General features: G+C 39.9%; 1 protein-coding gene across 1 annotated transcript in view; it reads left to right on the top strand.

Annotated features, from left to right (window-relative positions):
* The window catches only part of LOC126001931 (phosphatidylinositol 3-kinase catalytic subunit type 3), a 160,840-nt gene that overhangs the window by 22,611 nt on the left and 113,964 nt on the right, over nucleotides 1–24,265 (top strand). The window contains exon 5 of the mRNA XM_049769125.1: nucleotides 21,111–21,197. Within this exon, the coding sequence (XP_049625082.1) occupies nucleotides 21,111–21,197 (87 nt within the window). The remainder of the gene's footprint in view (nucleotides 1–21,110; nucleotides 21,198–24,265) is intronic.

Here is a 24,265-nt window from a genome sequence, read left to right as displayed (position 1 = left end):
TTGTCTGAGAATCTCTCACTGATGGGGGAGCCCCAGAAAATAAAAATGAAGAAACCAGGAGGCGGGGCCGGGAAGGTGGCGCTAGAGGTAAGGTCTTCCTTACAAGCGCTAACCAAGGAACGGACCACGGTTCGATCCCCCGGCGTCCCATATGGTCCCCCCAAGCCAGGGGCGATTTCTGAGCACTTTGCCAGGAGTAACCCCTGAGCGTCAAACGGCTGTGGCCCAAAAACCAAAAAAAGAAACCAGGAGGCGAAGGAAGGAAGGAAGGAAGGGAGGGAGGGAGGGGGGGGAGGGAGGGAGGGAGGGAGGGAGGGAGGGAGGGGGGAGGGGGGGGAAGGAAGGAAGGAAGGAAGGAAGGAAGGAAGGAAGGAAGGAAGGATTCTTTTTCTGACTTGTGGTTCAGCAATGAAAAATTGAATTCTTATTGTAATGTGAACAACATAATGGCTTAAAAATCTGCTTCCTGGTTTGACACTTTTAGGAAATCATATTCTTTTAAAAGGATATTTTAGTGATTTAACACCTTTTTTTTTTTAAATTTTTTTATTTTAATTATGACAACAAAGATGCAAAGAAAGAGGACAGGGTAAAGTTACAGTGGAAGCCCAATCACCCATAAGCAGAATTCTCGGTAGTCCCATCGATGATATCCCAGCCTTGATCTTTCAACCAAAGATAATTAAGAAAAACAAAACGGAACCCATGTACAATACAATTAATTTGTCCCTCAAATCCCCAGTTGTATTACATACTATTTCTTAGCAGCACACAATATAATCCAAAGAGATTAGACTTATGTAACTCCTTAAACATTGAGGGCAAAGTACATTTATCTAGTTCTATGCACATGCTTACTAGTTTAAGTTAACCTCAAAAGTTTTAGTGGGTTGTTTTTCTTAAGGATTGGAGTCAAGGGCAAATAGTAAAAAATGGTGTTAGAGTGGCATTTGTTTGCATAGGCCCACCAAAATATAAGGGACATGGAAAGAAAAATTTTTTTATGGTCTAAATACAAGGAGACCCTACCCCTGAAGTTTCCTGGCACAGGACTGACTCATAGGCTCAAGGCAAAACTAGTTTGTCCAATTCAAGTCATCGTCTGTAGTGGCAATACACCTTCATTCCTCACATAGTCTCTGTTGTTGGTATCATGCTTTCATGTATTAAAGGTCCTGGAGTCTGCATATCCCATATTTGCAGTCAGGATGGTGCCGAGCATCCTCTCGTTTCACCTCACACTTAAGGGGCACTAGAGAGAACCATGTCCTGTAGAGCAGGTCATTGTGTTGTCAAGTCTTCTCAGTGTAAACGGAAGTTTCTTTTTAGGAGGTCGATTGTCAGACCCTTGGTAGTGTCTTTCTGGTAGAGGACTGCTTCAGCTGTTGCCTATAAAAGACCTTGGATGTTTCGTAGATAGCTTGCCTGGTTCTGGCTGTGAATGGAGGATGCCCATTCTTCTGAGGCCTGTGCCAGGTCATTATATCAATGTTCAGGGTGTAAGGTACATTGTACTGAGATTTATTAGATAAGAACTTATCTGTAGGTATAGTGTTTTCCTATTTTAATGTGTCTATGCAAAGAAGGATCAATGCCATGAAGCGTTATTGGTGCATCTGGAGGCAATAGGAACAAGACCAGCAATTTCCATGACATAGTTCAATCATAGGCATTAAACTGAGGGACAGTTCCACCAACAATCCTTATTGAACAGCTTACAAAGAAAAGACAAGATGAAAAGTGGATAGAAACATCATGGTAGAAGAATATAGAGAGAGTTACAGCCGTTAAAGAAAATATACATAAAATATTCAAAAGATATATGTGTTCAATTTATGTCCTTCTAAATAGTTCTGGGATTGTTAGATCCACTGTATGTTTTTGGTCTGAGATTAGAACTGTGTATTATTGAAGTTAAGAAGGGTAAATCGGGGGTACTGATGGTTGGGAGGAGTATACATTCATGCGGGGGCGCTAGCCCCCGCGTGGTTTGCATCATGTAGACTAGTATGAAATTGCCAGTGACAGCCTGAGTATAACTGACCAGCTATCTGCCACCCCAGAGATCAAACACCACCCCAAGCCAATCTCAGGAGCTCAAGCCCCACCCTAGGCCAATCTCCGCAGGCTGGGAGTGGGGAAAACCCAGGGTGCCCCATCAGGTCCTCCCAGAAACCCACCTGGAGATCCGGAGGAAAGGGGGAGAGGGGGGTCGGGTGACCCAGGTCTGGGCCCCCCTACCCTAGGCCGGGCCAAGTGGCCCCTGGCACATACGGAGGTCTGCCAGGAGCCGGCACGGGCTGGCTCCTGGCAGACCTCCGTATGTGCCAGGGGCCACTTGGAAGGATTAAACACCTTTAATGATTTTACATCATTTTGTGAATATGCCTCATTTCATCTAGAGAAGAAATAAGTTTAAGGAAAGGAAACCACTGAATAGTCTTCAGTTTAGTTATTTTTAATAACTTGGATTTTTAGCTTTTATTAGGGAATAAATGAGTATATTAAAATATGCTCACCTCTCCCCATTTTCCTATTTCCCTAATTAATTCTCAGAAATATAGTACTTTTCTGTTTGATTTGTCAGACTATTGAAAGAGAAGGTTTCAGGGGCATTTATGACACTCCATTTTCTTGACCCAGTCTTTTAATGACTGTGGACCTTACTTGAGCAAATTTTCTCATTGTTCCCATCTGCCCTCTTTTTTCCAGCTTGGCATATTGTTAGAGTTTTATGACGAGGATGCATATCCACTTGGGGTTTTAGATGTGACTGCTAAGCTTTAGTGTTTGATTTATAGTTGAATCCATGTCTTTAGACATGAAAGGTTAGTGCAAAAGCATGCTTCCCTACTGGCTCCTTTTCATTTTAGCAGCTCTACTTGATGTCTTTGGAATGTGCTTTAGTTTCTGTCAAATTGATTAAGAGGAAGGAAATAAAGAGAAAGTAAGGAGTAGATGAAGAATACTTTGTGGCTTCTGGACTCAGATTGTATAGCTTTGACTAGAGTATATAGGTAAGCATTACTAAGTTAAGGCAAGTTAGAATGTTGGAATAATTTAGGCTCTAGAGCAGGGATCTCAAACTCAATTTACCTGGGGGCTGCAGGAGGCAAAGTCAGGGTGATCCTTGAGTGCAAAGTCAGTAGTAAGCCTTGAACATTGGGGAGTGTGACCCAAACAACTAAAACAAAACAAAACAAAACAAGAAAAGATTCCTTTAAGGCAGGGCCACAAAATGCTGTATGGAGGGCCGCTTGCGAGTTTGAGACCCCTGCTCTAGAGTGTAGGCAGTTGGTCACTTCGAATTCAGGGTCAGACTTCAAGCTTATTATACTAGTAAGTAATTTTTTAAACAATTTCATCCAGAAATATTGTACATCTTGAGAATCAATCAATTTAAAGTAATCATAATGTAACAAGCATCTAGTATATCTAATAGCTACAATTAACATGTGGCAATTTTAGTTTAATTTAAATGAAGTAAAATTAGATTTTTCCCCATAATACATTTCCCCCAATTTTATTCAGGCCTATTAATTTACAAGACTGTTAATGATGGTTTCATGTCTACGTGGTTCCCACACTACACCCACCACCAGAATGCCAGCTTTTCTCCTCCAGGGTCTCAGAGACTCCTCTTATATCGATTTATCTCTACTATCTTCTCTCTCTCTCTAAATAAATTGAGCTCAGTTCTGTAGATCAGTTCTCCAATTCTGTTGCATTTGGCCATTTTGGCTCCATTATGTTTGTGTCTTCTTTTTTTATTTTTTATTTCTTTTGGTTTGGGGCCACACCCGGTGATGCTCAGGGGTCCGTCCTAGGCTAGTGCGGGCAAAACAAATGCTTGCACCATCCCTCTGGCCCCGTATTTGTATCTTATATATGAGATTGTTCTATATCTGTTTCTCTCTTTGTCACTGACTACTCAGTATGACACCCTCTAGCTTCATTTATTTTGTGACATTTTGCATGATTTTATCTTTTATGGCTGAATAGTATTGCCATTGTGTGTGTGTGTGTGTGTGTGTGTGTGTGTGTGTGTGATAGAGTCTGTGTGACAATTTCTTGATTCAGTCATGTGTTCTTGGGTGTGTTAGCTGTTGTGAATAATGCTGTAGTGAATATAGTGGGACAAATGGTTTTTTGAAATTGGGGTCCTTTGGGTAGATTCAGAGAACCAGAATTGCTGAGTCATCCAGAAGCTTAAATATTAGCTTTTTTTTTTTTTGTTTTTGAGAAGTGTTCATAATTACATGTTAATTGCTTGATAACTGCATAATATATTACATATTTGGGCAGTATTTGTGATATTGAGAAAAAAGCTATTGAGCATCATGTTTCATAGTCCTAATATCTGCATTCTTGTGTCTCCTACACAGGGCATAGTCATTCAAGGTTCATTAAAAATTAATTTTTAGATGATTGTTGACTTTGTAGTGAACAATGAAAGAACTAGTTTGAAGATGCTAGAAAGTGTCATGAGGTATTTCTCTTATTTGGGAAAACCTAAAAAGAACTTTTATTTTTGAAATTATCTCTATATGAAGCTGCTAGAAAGTATTGTGAGATAGTTCTCTTATTTGGGAAAACCTAAAAATGACTTTCCTTAGATACTCTGCATCTATCAGTAAATTGGCAGCATTATCACAAAAATCTTTAAAAAAGATTAAGGGTAGCAAAACATCCAATATCATTTCATAAAGGTAGTTAAGAGTATTTAAATTATTTAAATTATATTTACCTATAGATAAAGCATTTTCATGTATTAAATGAGTTCTTGACCTTTGCTATATTTAAATGATTTTAAAATATAGCTCAAGCCACTTACCTATGTATATAGAATAAATGGATAGAAAATGTATTATTGAGTTGTGGTTAATGGAGGGATGGGTAGATTACCTTTATCATCCCTTAGGGAGGAGGACAGAAAGAAAGAAAATCAAGGAGGGAAGAAAGAAGATGATAAAGATGTGATGGGGTCAGTACTTTGTTTAGTGATGTGGCAGAGCGGTCTAGCTGTAAGTCCAAAGCACAGACACAACACTGAGAACATGAGTGTAAGCTGCAACCATTTATAAAGGTGGCAGGTATGAGGTTCTAGAGGTGAGGGAGTTGAGAAGTTGGGTATGGGAACACAGATGATGAGAGTTGACACTGGTGTGGGATTGCCTAAGTCACCTGTCACTAACTTTATAAGTCATGGTTCTTTAACTAAAAATAAATTTATCTTTAATTAATTAAAAATGGATATTAAGATTTTCTAATCCATAGTCAATATGATCCCAATACATTTTAGAACAAAGGAAACGTGCTATGAAAGAATATATGTTCAGAAAATAAAATGATAGGAGCTTCAGTGACAGACTCACCTGGAAACTTTGCTGTTGTCAAAACTAGAAAGAATGGGACTCAAGGATGTTACTCACATCCTGATAGAGCACATAGCTCTCATGGGTCAGGTCTTGAGTTCTATCACTAAGTCCTATAATAAAAAAAAGGTGGTCATGAATTTATAGAAGCATGTTAAAGCAGTGGAGACAAAATACTGATTGCAAATAAATAAATAAATAAATAAGCATGCAACTTAAGGTTAATAATGTTAATGAAATCTTTTTTATCCCAAGCTTTTGACAAGTTAGTCTGTGATTCCTACTCTTTGAGAGCTTGTTTGGAGGTTCTAGCAGGGGAGCGCAGCTACTCGTATACCCTCCACCGAAGAACAGTCCATCTCTATTCAGGAAAGGCCTTCCTCTTAGACCAGTGGTGGGCAACCTTTTTTTCAACTGAGCCAAATCTCGCCAATACCTCGATTGAAATTTATTTCGAGAGACACATTTTTAAAACTGAAAATACATAGGATGGTTGACTGTTTTTAGTTTCAATAAGTTTTTATTGAGAATATTCTGCATGCAAGTATCCACATAGTCGGGAGGATACAAATAACACAACTAATAAAACAAAAACTTTAGAACAATATTATTTATTGATAATTTAAATTCCATAAAATTTGCCTTACAATGTAGAGAAAATTACATCCTGACAATGACTGACAAAGTCACAATGTGAACATTGGCCTTGCATTTCCTTGGATAGTTTGAGTAAGTCAGGTTTGTATGTTATTGTTTTTAATTTTAGGCACGATTCCAGGTTCTCATCGATGAGAACGATTTCTCAATTTACTTTTGATAAGATTCATGCTTGAAAATGATTGTTCACATAAATATGTAGACCCGAACAAGGAAAGAGCAGCAAATGCTAGCTTTTTCAATTGATTATATGAGTCAGGAATACTATTCCAGGTGTTAAAAATCAACATATCTTCCTTCTCCAGGTCTTTCAAAGCAGACCACGTGTACTGTGAACTAAGTTCACATTTGCGTTTCTCCAATCTTTCTAAATTAGCACAAAGACATTCAGATTTCAAGCTCCACAGTTCTTTGTTTTTTTAAATCCAGCAATTGCTTTTCAAAGTTGCCAAGATCGATATTAACAGTAGAAAAATTTAATTCCATTACAGTGGCATTCAGAGGTTTTTTAACAAAGGCTAATGTCGCTTTGCTGTTTCTGAAATCCTGAAACTTCTTGAGAAAAGCTTCCCTCATATTTAAAAGTGCTGTTTTAAAATAGGTAATGTCAATATCAGAATTATTTTCTTGGCGATGTTTCAGCAGGCTTGGAAAGTGAATCCAAGTTTCTCTGTCAAAATCTTGAGCAAGAACAGATAACTTGTTTTCAAACGAAATAGCTTCTAACATCGAAAAAATTGTGTTTCTTTTCCTCTGTAGTTTATGATTAAGCTGATTTAGATGTGAAGTAACATCCACCATGAAATACAGTTTTTGAATCCACTGATTGTTTGTTAATTCTGGATAGTGAACACCCTTCTCGAGGAAAAATGCTTTGATTTTTGATAATAAGAAAGCAAAACGTTTCAAAACGTTTCCTCTTGATAACCAAAATGTGCTGAAAATTTGAAACCCTACAATATGGAGATGAAACAGGTAAAAGAGAAAAATCTTTTAACAATCTTTAATAGCAAGAACAGTGTTCCAGAGGAAAGTAGTGATTTCACTGAAAGGAAAAAAAAAATCTATTGACACTTTAGTTTGTGCTGAAAGAAACCAAACTCAAATACATACAAAACCAAAACGGCACTTTGTTAAAGACATATGATATATCAGAAAGGAATTGTGATAGAGTGCCTGAAACATTTTAAAAATAATTTTTTTATTTAAGCATACTTGTTACGAAATTATTCATACTTGAGTTTCAATCATAGAATGTAGACCACCCTTCACCAGTGCACTTTCCCCACCACCAATGTCCCTTGTTTCCTTCCCCTTCACCCTCCTCTGCCTATGTCAGGAGCAGGCATTTTGCTTTTTCCTCTCTTTTCCTTTTTGACATTGAAGTTTGAAAAATTTCCTTTATGCCACTGTGGTTTGCAATATTGTTAATTAAAGGGTACCATGCATGTCAGTTATCTATTTTCAGCATCCAGTTTGTGTCCAGAGTCATAAGTTCCAACTATCAATGTCATAATGTACCTTTCTCTATTCTAACTGAACTCACCACTTTTTATGGCAAGCTTTTTATGGCAAGCTTCCTATCATGGACTAGTCCTCCTGTTCCTCATCCCTATTTTCTCTAGATATTATTACCATATTGCCATTTATTATTCTTATATGCCACAAATGATTATTCTGTGTCTATACCTCTCCTTCTGACTCATTTCACTCAGAATAATAATCTAATGTGTTGATGTATGTACAGATGATGGCTCAGTGTTTTTATGTAGTCACAAAAAAACAAGTTGCACACCCGTACATTGTATCCACTCATTGTATGATAGACTGGATTCAAAAAAACTCCCTGTTGAACTAAACTCTGATAGATGACACAGTAAAGATAATTTGTGAAATTCACAATTGTGATCAAATTCAGGCTATCCACCACCCTGGGTGAGAGTATGGATGCCCACTGCTAGCATCTTCTCCATGAAGAAGTGAAGTGGCTGTTTAGGGGAAGGGTGCTCTCTCGCCTTGTTGGCAAGAGGGAAGAAGTAGTGCAGTTCCTGTGAGAGCAGAACTCTGACTTTGTACAGCCCCAGTTGGACAAGGAATGGATAGCTAAGCTTGTGTATTTGGCAGGCATTGTTCATTTCCTCTATGAACTTAATATTTCTCTGCAGGGGAGTTTCACAAGTAGTTTTTACAGTGAGACATAAGATGGATGTGTTCAAAAAAAGAATCTGACTCTGGGATAGCTGTGTCTGAGAAGGAGATATTGAACTGTTTCCACTCTTGCAAAAAAATTTCTGATTGGCACTTATATTATGCAGAAAGTCATAATCAATATGAAAAACAGCATTTAAGGGCATTAGCTCACAACTTTAATCATGAGTACTCTGAACATGAGAATCCACAGAAAAGAAAACTCTGGGTTGAGAATCCCTTCATGGAAGATGCCCACTCGTGTGCAAATTAAAATATGTGTTTTAAGATCACTCCATGCACTGTATTTCTACCCCACCCAACGTGGTCTGAAGAAGCAGGGTAGCAGGAAAGAAATAATAAACCAAGCTAGCCAGGAAAGGATCATGGAGTCCATGGCCTTTTACCTGTACTCTCTGCCTCAAGCTCAAAAGCTAGAACACCTCTTTCTTTATTAAAACCAATCCCCAATACCAGGATGCTTCTGGTCAAGAGAGAGAGAGACAAAAGTACATATTCAGTGGGCTTTTACATATCAAAGGAAGAGGTTTAAGAAAGAGTGAGGTTGGGGGAACACCTTTGTTTAGGGTTGATACTGGGTATCTTACACTCTTGGAGCTGGCAGCAGGAGCTGCACACAGGGCTAGCACTGACAGAGGCTAGGAGCAGAGTCCTGACTCCTGGAGTGCCGGGGGCACACAGAAGAGCCACTTTAGAAGTGTAAAGAGCCTTAGCAAGACTCTGGAAACAACCAAGATGCCCTTCAACAGATGAATGGCTAAAGAAACTGTGGTACATATACACAATTGAATATTAAGCAGCCGTCAGGAGATAATGAAGTCATGAAATTTTCCTATACATGGATGTACATGGAATCTATTATGCTGAGTGAAATAAGTCAGGGAGAGAGAGAAAGATGCAGAATGGTCTCACTCATCTATGGGTTTTAAGAAAAATGAAAGATATTTTTCAACAATTTTCAGGGTCAAAAGAGAGGAGGGCTGGGCGTTACAGCCCACCTCATGAACCTCACCAGAGAGTGATGAGTTTAGTTAAAGAAATAACTACATTGCGAACTATCCTAACAATGAGAATATATGAGGGAAACTGAAAGCCTATCTAGAGTACAGGTGGGATGGGGAGGGGAGAGGGATATTTGGGACATTGGTGGTGAGAATGTTGCACTGGTGATGGGGGGGTGTCATCTTATATGACTGAAACCCAACCACAATCAAATTTGTAACCAAGGTGTTTAAATAAAAAATACCTTTAAAAAAAAATGTATAGAGCCTCATGTGGCTTGCGAGCCACAGCTTCAGACCACTGTCTAGCCCGAGCACACAGCTTGGGGAAGGATGCACATGGAGTGTGAGGGAGGACACCGCTAGCCAATTGGATCAGCCGAATCAACCCTGGCGATCAATAGGGTGACAGCCAGATCGCCCTCACATCCAATTCTTACTCTTTTAAAGAAGATTGAAAGGACTAAAAAGAAGCAGATGTTCTAGGATTAATTATAAGCTACAGGAATAGTTGATGAAGGGTGTGTGGCAAAAACTTTGGGAAAAGCTATACAGAGGCTACATTATGCTTTAGTATTATAATTAACCCAAGAAATATTATAATAGTTTCTATTATTGATTAGTGTTGGCCTCAAAATAATACTCAGCAAGTTTGAAGAAAAGCAAATTATTATTTTTCTTTTAGTATCTAAATAGTTCGAAAGTACATGAGATACGGTGATTCTTTGTTTTTTTTTTTTTTGGTTTTTGGGCCACACCCGTTTGATGCTCAGGGGTTACTCCTGGCTATGCGCTCAGAAATCGCCCCTGGCTTGGGGGGACCATATGGGACACCGGGGGATCGAACCGCGGTCCGTCCTACGCTAGCGCTTGTAAGGCAGACACCTTACCTCTAGCGCCACCTTCCCGGCCCCAGATACGGTGATTCTTATGTGGACTTTGGACTAGACAAAATAGTCCTTATAGCAAGAATGTTAAGTAGAATGGCCTTAAATTTGGGAGAGCCAATTCCGAAAGATGATAGAATACTTGAATGATATGAGTTTGATTGAGCTGCACAAGTTCACCAACACATGGAATATTTTTGTAATATTAAAGTCTTAATAATAAACTACAATTTTTTTCTCTAGCTTATATAACATTTTACAACAAATCTAGTTTAGTGAGTTTTTTCCCCTTTTTTCTCATCCTTTTTTTCCCCCTTTTCTCTATTTTTGATAGTCTGATTATATCAAACCAATATAGTGTCTATCATTTTGTAGTTAGAGGAATGAGGATGTAGGGGACTTATTTGACGAAGATGGTTTGATAAATGGAATCTTTGCTTTCATAAATCTCTTTAAAATTAATAAAGCTATCAAAACTTATGGGAAGTATAACGCGTAATGAGATACATTATAACTGTCAGACCAGACTGATAGGCAAAACTCTGGATTTATAGCATGCCCACAATGGCATATTAATAACTGCTTGTGTATTTTTACTGATAAAATAGTTGAATTACATTTTCTTTGGTAATGATAGGAATCATAATAATGTTCTTGTCATTGTATTTTTAGCTATTACGATATGGACAGTTCAGAGATCATTGTGTTTATAACAGCTACTTAAATACACCTTTCTTGGTTTCTGAATCTATTTCTAATAAATAGGCATTCTGGGTAAAAACACATTTAACTGAATTGTTTAGTAGACTTGAAATAATCATTTGCCACATAATTATATAATTACTATTTTCAAAATGTAACAGTTTGCAGTCCTTGTATGTAGTCTCAATGATTGTATTGATAAGGTATGTTTTGGGAGGTGAATATATTAATGAACTCTTTATACATAGTATCCTTTTCTGTAGTGATAGTGAATTTTATTGCTGCAATTGCTTGGAAAACTTAGACTAATTGTTGTTGGTTTACTGGTCCTTCCCTAATCAATATTCATACCCCTCAGCCTAAAGTGTAATCTGGGATCTGATATTGGATTATTTCCTACTTGGTATTCCTCTCCTACTCTAGCGGTGTGACCTAATTCTTGTCAATAAAAGCAGGGTTCTAAGAATGGCAAGTGTTCATTCTTTGGTCTTTTTTTCATTGAGCTCCATTCCTTCTAAGGAGCAGAAAGTTTGGGTGGTTGAATTCCTTGCTTGAGTGCTGGATTTCCTGAACCCATTCTTAAACCTCTTCACTGTTTGGATTATTTCCTGAATTAACATTTGCCTTCTAGATCTGCATCTCAGATTCTCAGATCCTGTCAATCTAGACCCTTTTTTTTGGAACCCTAGGCTCCACTAAGAAATTGTGGTTTGAAATAGTACATGCAAATGTAATATTAGACTAGATACAACAATTTAAGAATGTGTAATCTATTGTACAAAATCATGTAACTTATATCCAACTAAATTTATATATACATACAAAATGAACATGGATTAGTATAAAGTGTTTTTGTAATTTATCTAAAATATAAAAAAGTGATGGCAACTCGGCAATATTATTCTTAAAAAACATGAATGCAATTTCTTTTTCTTTTTTTTTTTTTTTTTTTGGTTTTTGCGCCACACCCGTTTGACGCTCAGGGTTACTCCTGGCTAAGTGCTCAGAAATTGCCCTGGCTTGGGGGGACCATATGGGACGCCAGGGGATCGAGCCACGGTCCGTTCCTTGGCTAGCGCTTACAAGGCAGACACCTTATCTCTAGCGCCACCTTCCCGGCCCCATGAATGCAATTTCTATATTTATGGTAATTTCCATATTTGCTGGCGTATAAGACGACCCCCTAATTTTGCAGTTAAAACATAGGTTTAGGCCTATATTCGCTGAATCAGACAGAACGTTCCTGTGCTGCAACTGTGTGTACCATAGTGAGCCAATCACAACAAGCAAAGGTTCAAAGGTTATACTGTAATAGACTTCCTCTCTGACTCTGGCCAATCTGAGTAGGCTTTTTACCTTGGTAGATTCGGGTCCAGAACATTGTCTAATTTGCATGCTCAAAAGCCTGATTGGATTGGCTGAGTTAGAGAGGCCGTCCGAGCAGCCTTGCAGTGATTGTGCAGGATCGAGTTGGAAAATTCGTTTTGTGGCAATATTCAGGACAATTTTCATTTACCGGCCATATTGAAACATTTTTCAGGATATACTCGGCGTATAAGATGACCCCCCAGTTTTTGGTTGACTTTTGTTTCAAAAGTCGTCTTTACGCCGGATAATACGGTATAATAAACAAATACAGCTTCTGTTTTTATTTTTATGTTTTGTTTTAAGGCCATACCTGATAGTGCTCAAGAGTTATTCTGGTTTTGCACTCAGATCACTACCAGCAGTGCTAGGGGAGACCATATATGATGCTTGTGTCAGGACTTGAACCTAGTTCAGCCACATCCAAGGCAACTCCCTACACACTTTCCCTAAAGCTAATTTTTTTTTTTTTTGGTTTTTTCGGCCACACCTAGTGATGCTCAGGGGTTACTCCTGGCTTGGGGGACCATATGGGATGTCGGGGGGATCAAAACCGCAGTCCGTCCTAGGCTGGTGTGTGCAAAACAGACAGGCGCCTTACCCTCTTGCGCCACTACTCCAGCCCCCTAAAGCTAATGTTTTATTTTTTCTCTTTCTCTCTGTTTTTTGGGGCCATACCTGGTGGCACTTAGGAGTTTTACTCCTGACTCTGTGCTCACAAATCACTCTTTTTTTAAAAAATATTTTTATTTATTTATAACATCTTGATTACAAATATGATTGTGATTAGGTTTCAGTCATCGTAAAGAACACCCCCCATCTCCAGTGCAACATTCCACCACCAGTGTCCCAAATCTCCCTCCATCCTACCCCCCCACCTGTACTCTAGAACTGGTTTTCCATTTCCCTCATTCATTCTTTTTTTTTAAATATATTTTTTAAGGAACATGATCATATTTGGGTTGCAGTCATAACCAGAACACCCCCCATTCACCAGTGAACATTACCCCCCTTCCCCTTTCCCATCCCCTACCTGTATTCGAGACAGGCATTCTACTACAATTGTTTTTAAGTTCAGTAAGTTGTATTTTTTTCTTAAGGATAAAAGTAAAAAAAAGTAAAGGTGTGATTAGTAGCAAGAGCTGTTGTTTGCATAGGTCCAGAAAAAATGGATAAAATGGAAAAAATCCTTGACCTGATTACTAAAAAAGGCCTCACCTCAGTTTATTGGTATAAGACAGACTCTGGGTTCCAGGCAAAACCCGTCCGTCCAACTCCAGTCATTCTCAAGGTGCCCAGTGAAAACTTTTTTACACTTCAGCTGTTGTTGGTATCAGATTCTTATATTTAAAGACTCTGGATTCTGTGCATTTCTTTTCATCGATGTCAGGCTGATGTGGAGCATCCTCTAGTTTCAGCATACCATTAAATGCGGAGCGATCTGCCCTGCATACAGACTGTTGCTGAGTCGTTTCTGGGTGTTGGGAGCACTCTTTGGAGTAAGTCACTGCCAAAGCAGTGGTAGGTCTTCCCTGGTAGAGGCTTGGATCCTGGTAATGTTGAAGACAATTGTGGTTGTTTCCATAGATGGTATCCATTGTTCAGGTGTGTATGGGCGATGCCCATTCTTCTGAGGCCTGAGACAAATCATTATGCCAGTGTTAAGGGTAAAAGGCCTAATTACATTACCAAATTTTTGTTCCCATCTCTATTAGATAAGAACTTGTTTGCATATGTATTATTTCCCCATTTTAATGTGTCTATGCAAAAGAGAAGCAATGCCACAAGATATTGTTGATGCATCTGGGGGCTGACGAATAAAGTCCAACATTCCCCTTAACTTGATACAAGCATGAAATCTATACAGCGATACTCTTCTACCAGTATTGCTTATAAAACAGGTCTCAAAGGGGGAAAATCAAGCAATCAAATAAGAAATCCAGTGGGCAAAATTTGTCACCTATATGAGGATATTCGAAAAGAGTTATAGATGTTAAGGGAATACATCTGAGATATACTAAGGAGATACACGTGACCCTTTTATGTTTTAGAAATAGTCAAGAGGGAGGGGGGTATTTCCAAGACAACCACTTTGGTTGGTGACATGGAAAAACCAAGAGAGCATGGAGCGATGTGTCCTCCATTTGTTGCCTGCTGAAGCTTCTGACTCCCTGAGAGGCTTTCTGCTTCCTAATTGCTGGAAGTTGAGAGTTCAGCAGTCCCCTCCCAGCCCCTTGCATGAACAAGGAAAACCTGGGGTCTCTTTTAAATTGCACACCTCACTGGAACCCACTTGCTGGACCTGAGCAGGTGTCCAGGAATAACCCTGGGATGGGGAGGAAGGAGAGAGAAGGCTGTGGGGGGCGACTGAGGCTGCATCTTCACCTTATCTTGGCCAAAAAGCCTACAGCATGAAACCTTGCCGTGACGCATTGCCTGCTGAAGCTTCAGACTCCACCCAAGAATTACTGTGAAAGTATGTAATCCACCTTGGCCCCCCCAAAAAAAAATCATTAGTACTGAAAATGGTTAAACGTGTGGTAACAAGAGATGAGAGTGAGAAAGTAAAGGAATAAAAGGAGCACATGGACAATGTTCAGAAAATGACTAGCAGATGAAACACAATGATATCCATATATTTCTTATATTCGCGGTTTCGCAATGGACAGGTTTAATAAGGAAACTTCCCTGATAAGTACAAATGCCAGAACCTATCGTGACCCATGTCCCACACCCCCTTCCTAGGCCTGGTTAAAGCAACCTTTGGCATGGCGGAGGGCTGCCAAACACCATGCTGGCAGGACCTCCCAGCTCAGCTCCCAGGAAGGAAAGAGGTCCTTCAGGAGCCTGAAGGCCGGGAGGTCGGAGCCCCCTCCCCCAGGCCCTCCCTGTGGAGATGGGAGGGAAATGGGGCAAACCTAGGAACACCCATACACTCCTCCAAGGGACCCACCTCGCTGGTTTGCCCTGCCATGTGGCCAGGCAAACCCCTGGAGTACCGGAGGAAGGAGGTATAAGGGGGTGCTGGGGTGACCCATGTCCCGAACCCCCTTCGTAGGCCTGGTTAAAGCAGCCTTTGTTATGGCGGAGGGTTGCCAAACGTCTGGGCATGTTTTTTGATTCTTTTATTTAAGTAGAATTTAATTTTTACTACCCCCCCCCTACCCTCTTAAAATAGAGTTTTAAATCCTTGCTGCTTAATTCTTGAAGAAAATAGAACTCTATGCCATCTTTCTGTGGCTATGGTAGACTTTTCCCCTGAACTCTGCATAACTCAATGTGAATTCTTTAGGAACATTAAGTTTCCCTTTTTTTTTTTTTTATTTGTGGCAAAGTAAATTAAAAATCTTTCACAGTAATATTTAAGGCACATAGTAATAATGAATGAGGGGCATTCCCTCCACCAGTGTTTGTCCTCCCTCACACTCCTGTTCCCAGCATGCATCCCATTTTCACCTCCTCTACCCCCCGTGATGTTAGTGCAACTGTTCTCCCCTTGTACAGCTTGATGTAGACTGGGTATCATTTCTGTTGTTGTTCAGTTTGGATTTGGTATTCAAGTCTGGTCATTTTCTATTTCCACCAATGGACATACGACTGTATGGTCTTGTTACCATCCATTTTTCTCCCTCCAATTATGATTCTGATCAAGGTGATTCCAGTAATGTGGCTCTATTGGAGATATAAGAAGGGATATGGGAGGAGTCTATCTAGGTGCTGTAAGTATCCCTTTGAAGAAGAAATGGGAAAGAGAAAAAAGAAAGTAACAAAACAAAACAAAATGAGTCAAGACAAAAACAAAACAAAACAAAAAACCAATAAGGGAGTAACAAAAAAGTACAAAAAGGATAAAGGAAAAAAGAGTAAACTAAAAACCAAAACCATCAGCTATGAAGAAATAAACCAAAAAGTAAAAAAAAAAAAAGGGAAAAAACCAGACCAGCAACTTCTTAAAAAGGGTCTCTCTCTCTCTCTCTCTCTCTCTCTCTCTCTCTCTCTCTCCCTCTCCTCTCTCTACTCTCTCTCTCTCTCTCTCTCTCTCTCTCTTTCTTTCTTTGTCTTTCTTCTTTCTTTTGGCATAGGCACAGTAAACAGGGAATTAGAACAGGAATTCCCTTGGCTTAAGAGATACATGGATTTCTCTGCCTTGACGCATACTGCCATGGGAACAACTACAGGCTCCATACTCTTTTACACAATTCCAAGGTGTGGGTTGATGACATCCCACCTCTTGTAGCTGTAGATCTTGCTATTTGCGTAGGTCATAGGGCAAAGGCTAGGAGAGTGGGTTTTTATTTATTTTTTTTATGGTTCTAGGATTTCTGTTATAATCAGTCTTCTGTGATTAGTGGAATTGGTTTTTGCTCAGATTCTAGGTCAGAGCCTAGGCTCTAGCCTTTCAACATGGTTCCAGATGTTCTGCTCAGTTGCAGTTGTCAAAGTCAGACCTCTGGGATTAAAGATCTTGGTTTTTGTACGAATCTGAAGCTGAGGCCTAGTCTGGGAACTTCCTCATTGGTCCCTTGCTAGGTTCTTTCCAGTGCATGTTTGTCAAGGTCAGTCTTCTGTAAAGGGCAATTTTGGTTTTTGCTTAGTAGGGCAAAGGATAACATATCTCCCATTGTATCATACCGCTAGATGGTAAGATAGGGCAGCCCTCTCTTAGCTCAAGTTGTTGCTGTTTCCTCGTGTCAGGATGCCATGGTAAAACTGGTGCAAGTTGGTGCCAGTGTGGCGTTCGAAATTTCCCTGGGTGGAATCTGGTTCCTGGTGCTGTTGCTGGGACCCTGTGTCAGTTCCATGTCTGGGATCTGGGGTTCTGGGTTGGATGGTCACTTTCCGATCATATGGAGTCCAAGTTCGGTCCACGTGACATATATTCAGGGTGGGAGGCGAGCCTGTATTATAAAAGGTTTGGGTTCTTATCCCTAGTAGATAAGAGCTTGTTTCTGTGCATAACTTTTCCCTTTATTTAGAGTGCCTATGCAAAAGGGCATGGTGACAAATTATATTGCTGGTGGATTTGGAGGTGAGAATGATAGTCTGCACAGTCCCTGTGCCCTGGTTTGACCTGGGCTTTTATTCCCAGGCAAGACTTCTCTTGTAGGTTTTCATACCACTCAAAACCAAAATTTAGGTGAGTTGGAGAGACAAAGACAAAAAGAAAAATAATATAGATAGATGGATAGATAGATAATAGAAGAAATAGATAAAGTTGCATTTAAAAAAGGTGTTCAGGGGCCAGTGCGATGGCGCTAGAGGTAAGGTGTCTGCCTTGCCAGCGCTAGCCTAAGATGGACTGCAGTTCGATTCCCCCGGCGTCCAATTATGGTCCCCCAAGCCAGGAGTGACTTCTGAGCGCATAGCCAGGAGTAACCCCTGAGCATCACCAGGTGTGGCTCAAAAACCATAAAAGAAAGGTGTTCAAATACATGCTGTTTATGAGGCTAATTTACTTTTGGGGATAAGCAGACTAGGAGGTATTTTGGAGGTATTAAACACATAAAGGAAATATAGGCTTCTCTATTGAGTTTTTTGAGGTATTCTTTTGGAGGGTGAAATCCAGGTTGGTTTTCCATCGCACATCGAGTCTTGTTGGGTTCATGAAGTTATTTGTAGCCATGAGGGAAGTGTCCTTGAGCTGGGGTCCTTCTGGGGCTGACTCAGTAGCATTCTATAGTCCATGATTAGGAGGATAAGAAGAAGGGCCATCAAGTAGCAGGTGTGTTGGTTGTAGTTTCTTGCTGAGGCATGTGATGTGGGGCTGGAGGGTGTCCTTCTGGTTTGGGAGCTTGGTGGTGGTTATTGGAGCAGGAGGTTGGGCTTAGTACCTAATTGATCAGTAACTAAGGTGAAGAGGGTTAAATAAGGAAGGGTGATGGGTCAGGATTAGGGTTGAGAAAATAGAGGGATTTCTGAAGGAGGAGGGTACTATATAAGAGGGGCTATATACAGTTTGGGCATGGTTTGTTTACATTTTAGGTTTGGCAAGCAGAGAGGAGTTCACTGTCTACAAACTCATGCCCACATAAAGACAGACATTGCCATATTTTTCGGTGTATAAGACGACTTTTGAAACAAAAAAGGTCAACCGAAAATCGGGGGTCTTATACGACGAGTATATCCCGAAAAATGTTTCAATATGCTGCTAAACAAAACAAAACAAAAAATCAGGCTGCAGAGTTTCCAAATCTCTTTCTTGGGGGCTCCCAAACAGGACTCAGGAGATCTGGGGGTCACTTGTGGCAAAACCCAGCTAACCGTCTTGGTGGTTCAGTGCTAGGGTCCGAGGATGGGGTGTTCATGTAGTGGGGGAGATTAACTGAAGCCACCAGGGAATTGCCAGAAAAGGTGCCTATGATAAGGGACCAATCACTGCAAGGCTGCTCGGACCGTGTCTCTAACCCAGCCAATCCAAGCAGGCTTTTTATGCATGCAAATGAGACAATGTTCTGGACCGGAATCTACACTGTCAAAAGCCTGCTCAGATTGGCCAGAGTCAGAGAGGAAGTCTATTACAGTATAACCTTTGAACCTTTGCTTGTTGTGATTGGCTTACTGTGGTACATACAGTTGCAGCATAGGAACGTTCTGTCTGATATAGCGAATATAGGCCTAAACCTATTTTTTAACTGCAAAATTAGGGGGTTGTCTTATACGCCAAAAAATACAGTAGTTTTCTATTCTTAGGTTTTTGTTGGAGGCCTGACCCTCATAGGCTGGGTCTGAGTTTTTGAGATATGATTGAGGTAAGAAAAGATAAATAATTGGTTAGGATTTGGCTTAGAATAGAAAGGGGGGAAAAACAAGATTAGAGAGAAGAGAAAGGAAGAATAAGTAAGTACAGTAAAAAACAAGTTAAAGAGAATTGGGTTAGTGCGTCGGTATTGGTGGGTTTTCCTCTTTCAAGGCTCTTCGTCCCTGATGGGGACCTAGAATCTTCATTGAGTTTTACAAGTAAAAAGAAGTATGATTTGAAGATCTGAAAAAAATTAAGCCAAAATATTAAGACGGGGACCGGAGCAATGAATTGAGTCTTTGCTATTGCACCATTAAAGTTATTGTCATAACTAATGTCATGATTTTTTTCTCTGTTATAGTCTAAATGGTAAAGTTTCACATTTTGCACTAAGTATACAATACATTTGTAGTTATAGTCTAAATGGTAAAGTTTCACATTTCGCACTAAGTATACATTTGTAGTTATAGTCTAAATGGTAAAGTTTCACATTTTGCACTAAGTATACAATACACTTGTAGTTAATTTTTGTCCCAACCCGCAGGACACTTACAATGTGGGCACTTTTGTGTGTGTGTGTGTGTGTGTGTGTGTGTGTTTTGTGTGTGACATAAAACAAAGACACAGAGACAGAGAAAAATGTGAGAAGAGTTCGTCCTTTATTGGAAGAAGTTCAGCTTATATACATTTCTAAAAGGCAGAATTTTGCAAGTAGGCAATGGAATACAGATACATGAGCAAGCAGAAATGCCTACATAAGGGGACCCATCACGGGCAGACAGAAATTAACAGATAACGGGAACTTCAGATAATGTTAGACTCAGTTTCCCAGGGTTACAAAATTGTGTTCTCATTGTCTTTATTCAAACCTTAAATGGTAAACATATAAACTTACTTCACAAGGCTCCCTGCAAATTTTTATAAGGGGTATAAGGTTTTTGTGAATGTATTTTCCAATATTTTAGCACCAGCTGTTGAAAAGACTTTTTCAAAAATTGCTCTTTTGGGCTTCCTCATCTCCTTTGTCACAGCCAGTATTCTGTATTATGTGGACTTCTAGATTCTATTCCTTTGATCAGTTATCAGTTTCTTCATTGCTTTCATACAAGTGTTGGGTAGGGGAATTATTGCTTTATAATAAGTCTTGAAATTGGGTTGTGCCAGTCTTCCACTTTTATTCTTCTTTTTAAATACCGTATGAGTATTCTGCATCTTTGGCTTTTTCTTATAAACTTTAGAAAGAGGCTGTTGATATTTAAGAAAAAAAACTTGCAAGAACCTAATTAGGAATGTACTGATTTATAGGTCAAGTTTGGACAGGGAGGGTGGTTTAATCTCACCTGTAGGTGGTGAACAGAGGCTATTCTTGGCTCTGTGCTCAGAATTAAGCACTGATGATGCTCAGAGATTATATTGGTACCCAGGATTGGTATCTATTAAGATACCATTAATTGCTAACCAAGCACCTTAATCTCTATAGTATCTCTCTGACCCTAAAAGTTGACATATTAAGAACATTAAACTTCTTATCTATGAACAGAGTATCCATTTTTTTACTGATTTGATTTTGGTCATCTGAGTTTATGGTTTTCCTTATATAGATGTTACCTATTAGATTTAAGTCAATTTGACTCGGGGATGCTAATCTATATACTTTAAAGAAATATTAATCAGTGGTCCTCAAACTACGGCCTGCGGGCCACATATTGTATTTGTTTCCATTTTGTTTCTGCAGTTCAAAATAAGATATAATTGTTCATAGTTTTTGTTTTTACTATAGTCTGGCCCTCCAATGGTCTGAGAGACAGTGAACTGGTCCCCTGTTTAAGAAGTTGGAGGATCACTGCTTTAAGTCCTACTCATTTTAACTTTGGCATATTAAGAAAGTAGTAATCTTTTTTTATATTAATCCTACTACTTTGCTAATTAGTTCCAAGAGAGTTTTATTATATATATATATATTTTTTATATATTTTCTACTTAGATGATCATACCATCTGTAAACAGTTTTTGTTTCCGAATCTGTGTATCTTTTACTTTCTGTTCATTTTTCTTTTTGCTCTTATATTAATTTGTACCTTAAGTGTAATAGAAAATAATGTTAACTGTTACCATTTATATTCCTCCTTTCTGTAAGACCTGTGTTCATTTTTTTTTCTTTGTGTTTGTTTTGTAGCTTACCAAAGCTCACCGCCAGGGACACATGGTGAAAGTAGATTGGCTGGACAGATTGACATTTAGAGAAATTGAAATGATAAATGAGGTGGGTTGATCCTTTTATACTTCCAAGTAATATCTCTACATTTCTAAATTGAGAGTTTTCTTGGGAACAACTATTTATATCTAGGTATCTCACAAATTTGGAATTGAAACCTGAGTTGTAGGTATTATAAGGTATATTACTACTATGGAAATCTTTTTTTCCTTACAATATTTTGTGGAATCATAAAGTACATAGTGGATTATGTAAGTGTACTAAGTATTGTAATTGAAGCCTGTATATACATGATCACCCCACTTTTAGACTGTCTCTCTGACCATATGGCTGCTAATGTGCATTTAAGTAAGTAGTGGATAAATCTATCAACACAGTGTTGCCTCTTTACTTCAGTTAACTTAAATCATCTTTTGCAAGTCCTATTCACAAGTAAAATTTTGCTAGTCTTATGTACTATGCATAGAGCTCCATATCTATAATTAAATTATATGGTTCAAACAATATTTCTTGATTTTGTTTTGATTTTATGTTTTTCATTATGCAGTGAATTTCTCCTAAATGTTATAACATTAAAAATAAATATATATTTACATTAAAATACCAGAGGTCCGTCCTTCCTTCCCTCCCTCCCTCCCTCTCTCCCTCCCTCCCTTCCTCCCTTCCTCCCTTCCTCCCGTCCTCCCTCCCTCCCCTCTGTCCCCTCCTTCCCTACCTTGCTCCCGTCCTTCCCTCCGTCCCTTCCGTCCCTCCTTCCCTCCTTCCCTCCTTCCCTCCTTCCTTCCTTCCTTCCTTCCTTCCTTCCTTCCTTCCTTCCTTCCTTCCTTCCTTCCTTCCTTCCTTCCTTCCTTCCTTCCTTCCCTACTTCCTTCCTTCCTTCCTTCCTTCCTTCCTTCCTTCCTTCCTTCTTTCCTTCCTTCCTTCCTTCCCTCCCTACTTCCTCCCTCCCTCCCTCCCTCCCTCCCTCCCTTCCTTCCTTCCTCCCTACTTCCTTCCTTCCCTCCCTACTTCCTTCCTCCCTCCCTCCCTTCCTTCCTCCCTCCCTTCCTTCCTTCCTTCCCTCCCTACTTCCTTCCTTCCCTCCCTACTTCCTTCCTCCCTCCCTCCCTTCCCTCCCTCCCTCCCTCCCTCCCTCCCCTCCCTCCTTCCCTCCGTCCCTCCCTCCCTCCCTCCCTTCCTTCCTTCCTTCCTTCCTTCCTTCCTTCCTTCCTTCCTTCCTTCCTTCCTTCCTTCCTTCCTTCCTTCCTTTCTTCCTCCCTCCCCTCCTTCCTCCCCTTCTCTCCCTCCCTCCCTCCTTCCTTCTTCCCTCCCTCCCTTCCTCCCTCCCTCCCTTCCTCCCTCCCCGCCTTCCTCCCCTTTCCTCCCTCCCTCCCTCCCTCCCTCCCTCCCTCCCTCCCTCCCTCCCTCCTTCCTTCTTCCCTCCCTCCCTTCCTTCCTCCCTCCCTCCCTCTTTCCCTCTTTCCCTCCCTCCTTCCCTCTCTCCCTCCCTCCCTCCCTCTTTCCCTTCCTCCCATCCTCCTTCCTTCTTCCTTCCTTTTTGGATTCTGGGTCACACCTGGCAGTGCTCAGGGTTGCTTATGCTCAGAAATCGATCCTGGCAGGCTTAAAGGACCATATGGGATGCCAGGATTTGAACCACCATCCTTCTGCATGCAAGGCAAACACCCTACCTCCATGCTATCTCTCCGCCCCCCCCCTTTTTCCCCAGAGTTTTTTTTCTAATATTCTGAAACTACAGAGCAAAATAATTCTTAATCACATTTGTATCAGGCTTACCTTACACTGACTGTAACAGGGCACAGCTGACATTATATTCTCTTAAGTTTTTTCCTTTTTATTCTCTGAAGTGTGGAAAGAGAGAGAAACTAATTTTACAGTGGATACTTTAATAAATTCTAGAATTGTTCATATTTAAAAGAGGATTAGTCTTATTCAGCCACATATGTATTCAATATGAACACTAGGCATCTTTAAATGTTATACTATATTCTGTGCCTACAAGTTTGATTTTTTTTGTTGGTTTTTGGGCCACACCTGGCGGTGCTCAGGGGTTACTCCTGTCTGTCTGCTCAGAAATAGCTCCTGGCAGGCACGGGGGACCATATGGGACACCGGGATTCGAACCAACCACCTTTGGTCCTGGATCGGCTGCTTGCAAGGCAAACGCCGCTGTGCTATCTCTCCGGGCTCACAAGTTTGATTTTTAAAACAATCATAGTTACAATTATAAACAGCTTATCGAAATGTATATTTTTTTATTTTTTAATGTAGGTACACAGGATATAGAAAATGTAATCTTAGCGATTACTTTGCTCAGCTTTTCTCACTTGATTAGAGCAGATAGAAAAAAAAGCACAAATAAATACATGATCTTCTTTATGAAGAAGAGTGATCTTCATAAACTGGAATTTTCAGTGATTGTTTAGATATTTATGATTATGTATGTGCCAATTTTAAGCCATTTAAAAAACTGCTTTGGGTCAAGTCTAATCAGCCTTTTGGACTTACTTTGATAGTGAATTAATTGGCTTTTTTGTTGTTTTGTTTGTTTGGGGGCCACACATGGTGGCACTTGGGTTACTCCTGGCTCTGCACTCAAAAATTGCTCTTGGTAGGCTCGGAGGACCATATATATGGGTAGCTGGGGATTGAACCCAGGTTGGCCCCATGCAAGGCAAATGCCTGACCTTCTGTGTTATTATCCCCAACCCACCCCCAGAATAGGCTTTTTAAATGCCAGATTACAGAAGTGAGATTGGAAGAAGTAGCTATCTCTCAGTATACTCAAATTATATTTATTAAAATTTATAAATGATTCCAGTTTTCATAAGACCATATAAATTGTGAAAACCTTATTAGAGGTTATGTATTCCTAGACTCACTTTATTTTATTTTAATTATTTTAATTATCCTTAATTATGTACTTCTATGTTTTTCATTTATAGTCATTCCTTTATTTTATTTATTTAAAAAAATTTTTATTGATTGATTGGTTTTTGGGCCACACCTAGAGGTGCTCAGGTGTCACTCCTGGCTCTGCACTCAAATTGCCCCTGGCAGGTTGGGGGACAATATGGGATGCTGGGAATTGAACCAGGTCCATTCCAGTTTGGCCA

This window comes from Suncus etruscus, chromosome 2 (assembly GCF_024139225.1).
Source record: "Suncus etruscus isolate mSunEtr1 chromosome 2, mSunEtr1.pri.cur, whole genome shotgun sequence".
Lineage (NCBI taxonomy): Eukaryota > Metazoa > Chordata > Mammalia > Eulipotyphla > Soricidae > Suncus > Suncus etruscus.
This window is presented reverse-complemented; position numbering and strand designations above follow the sequence as displayed.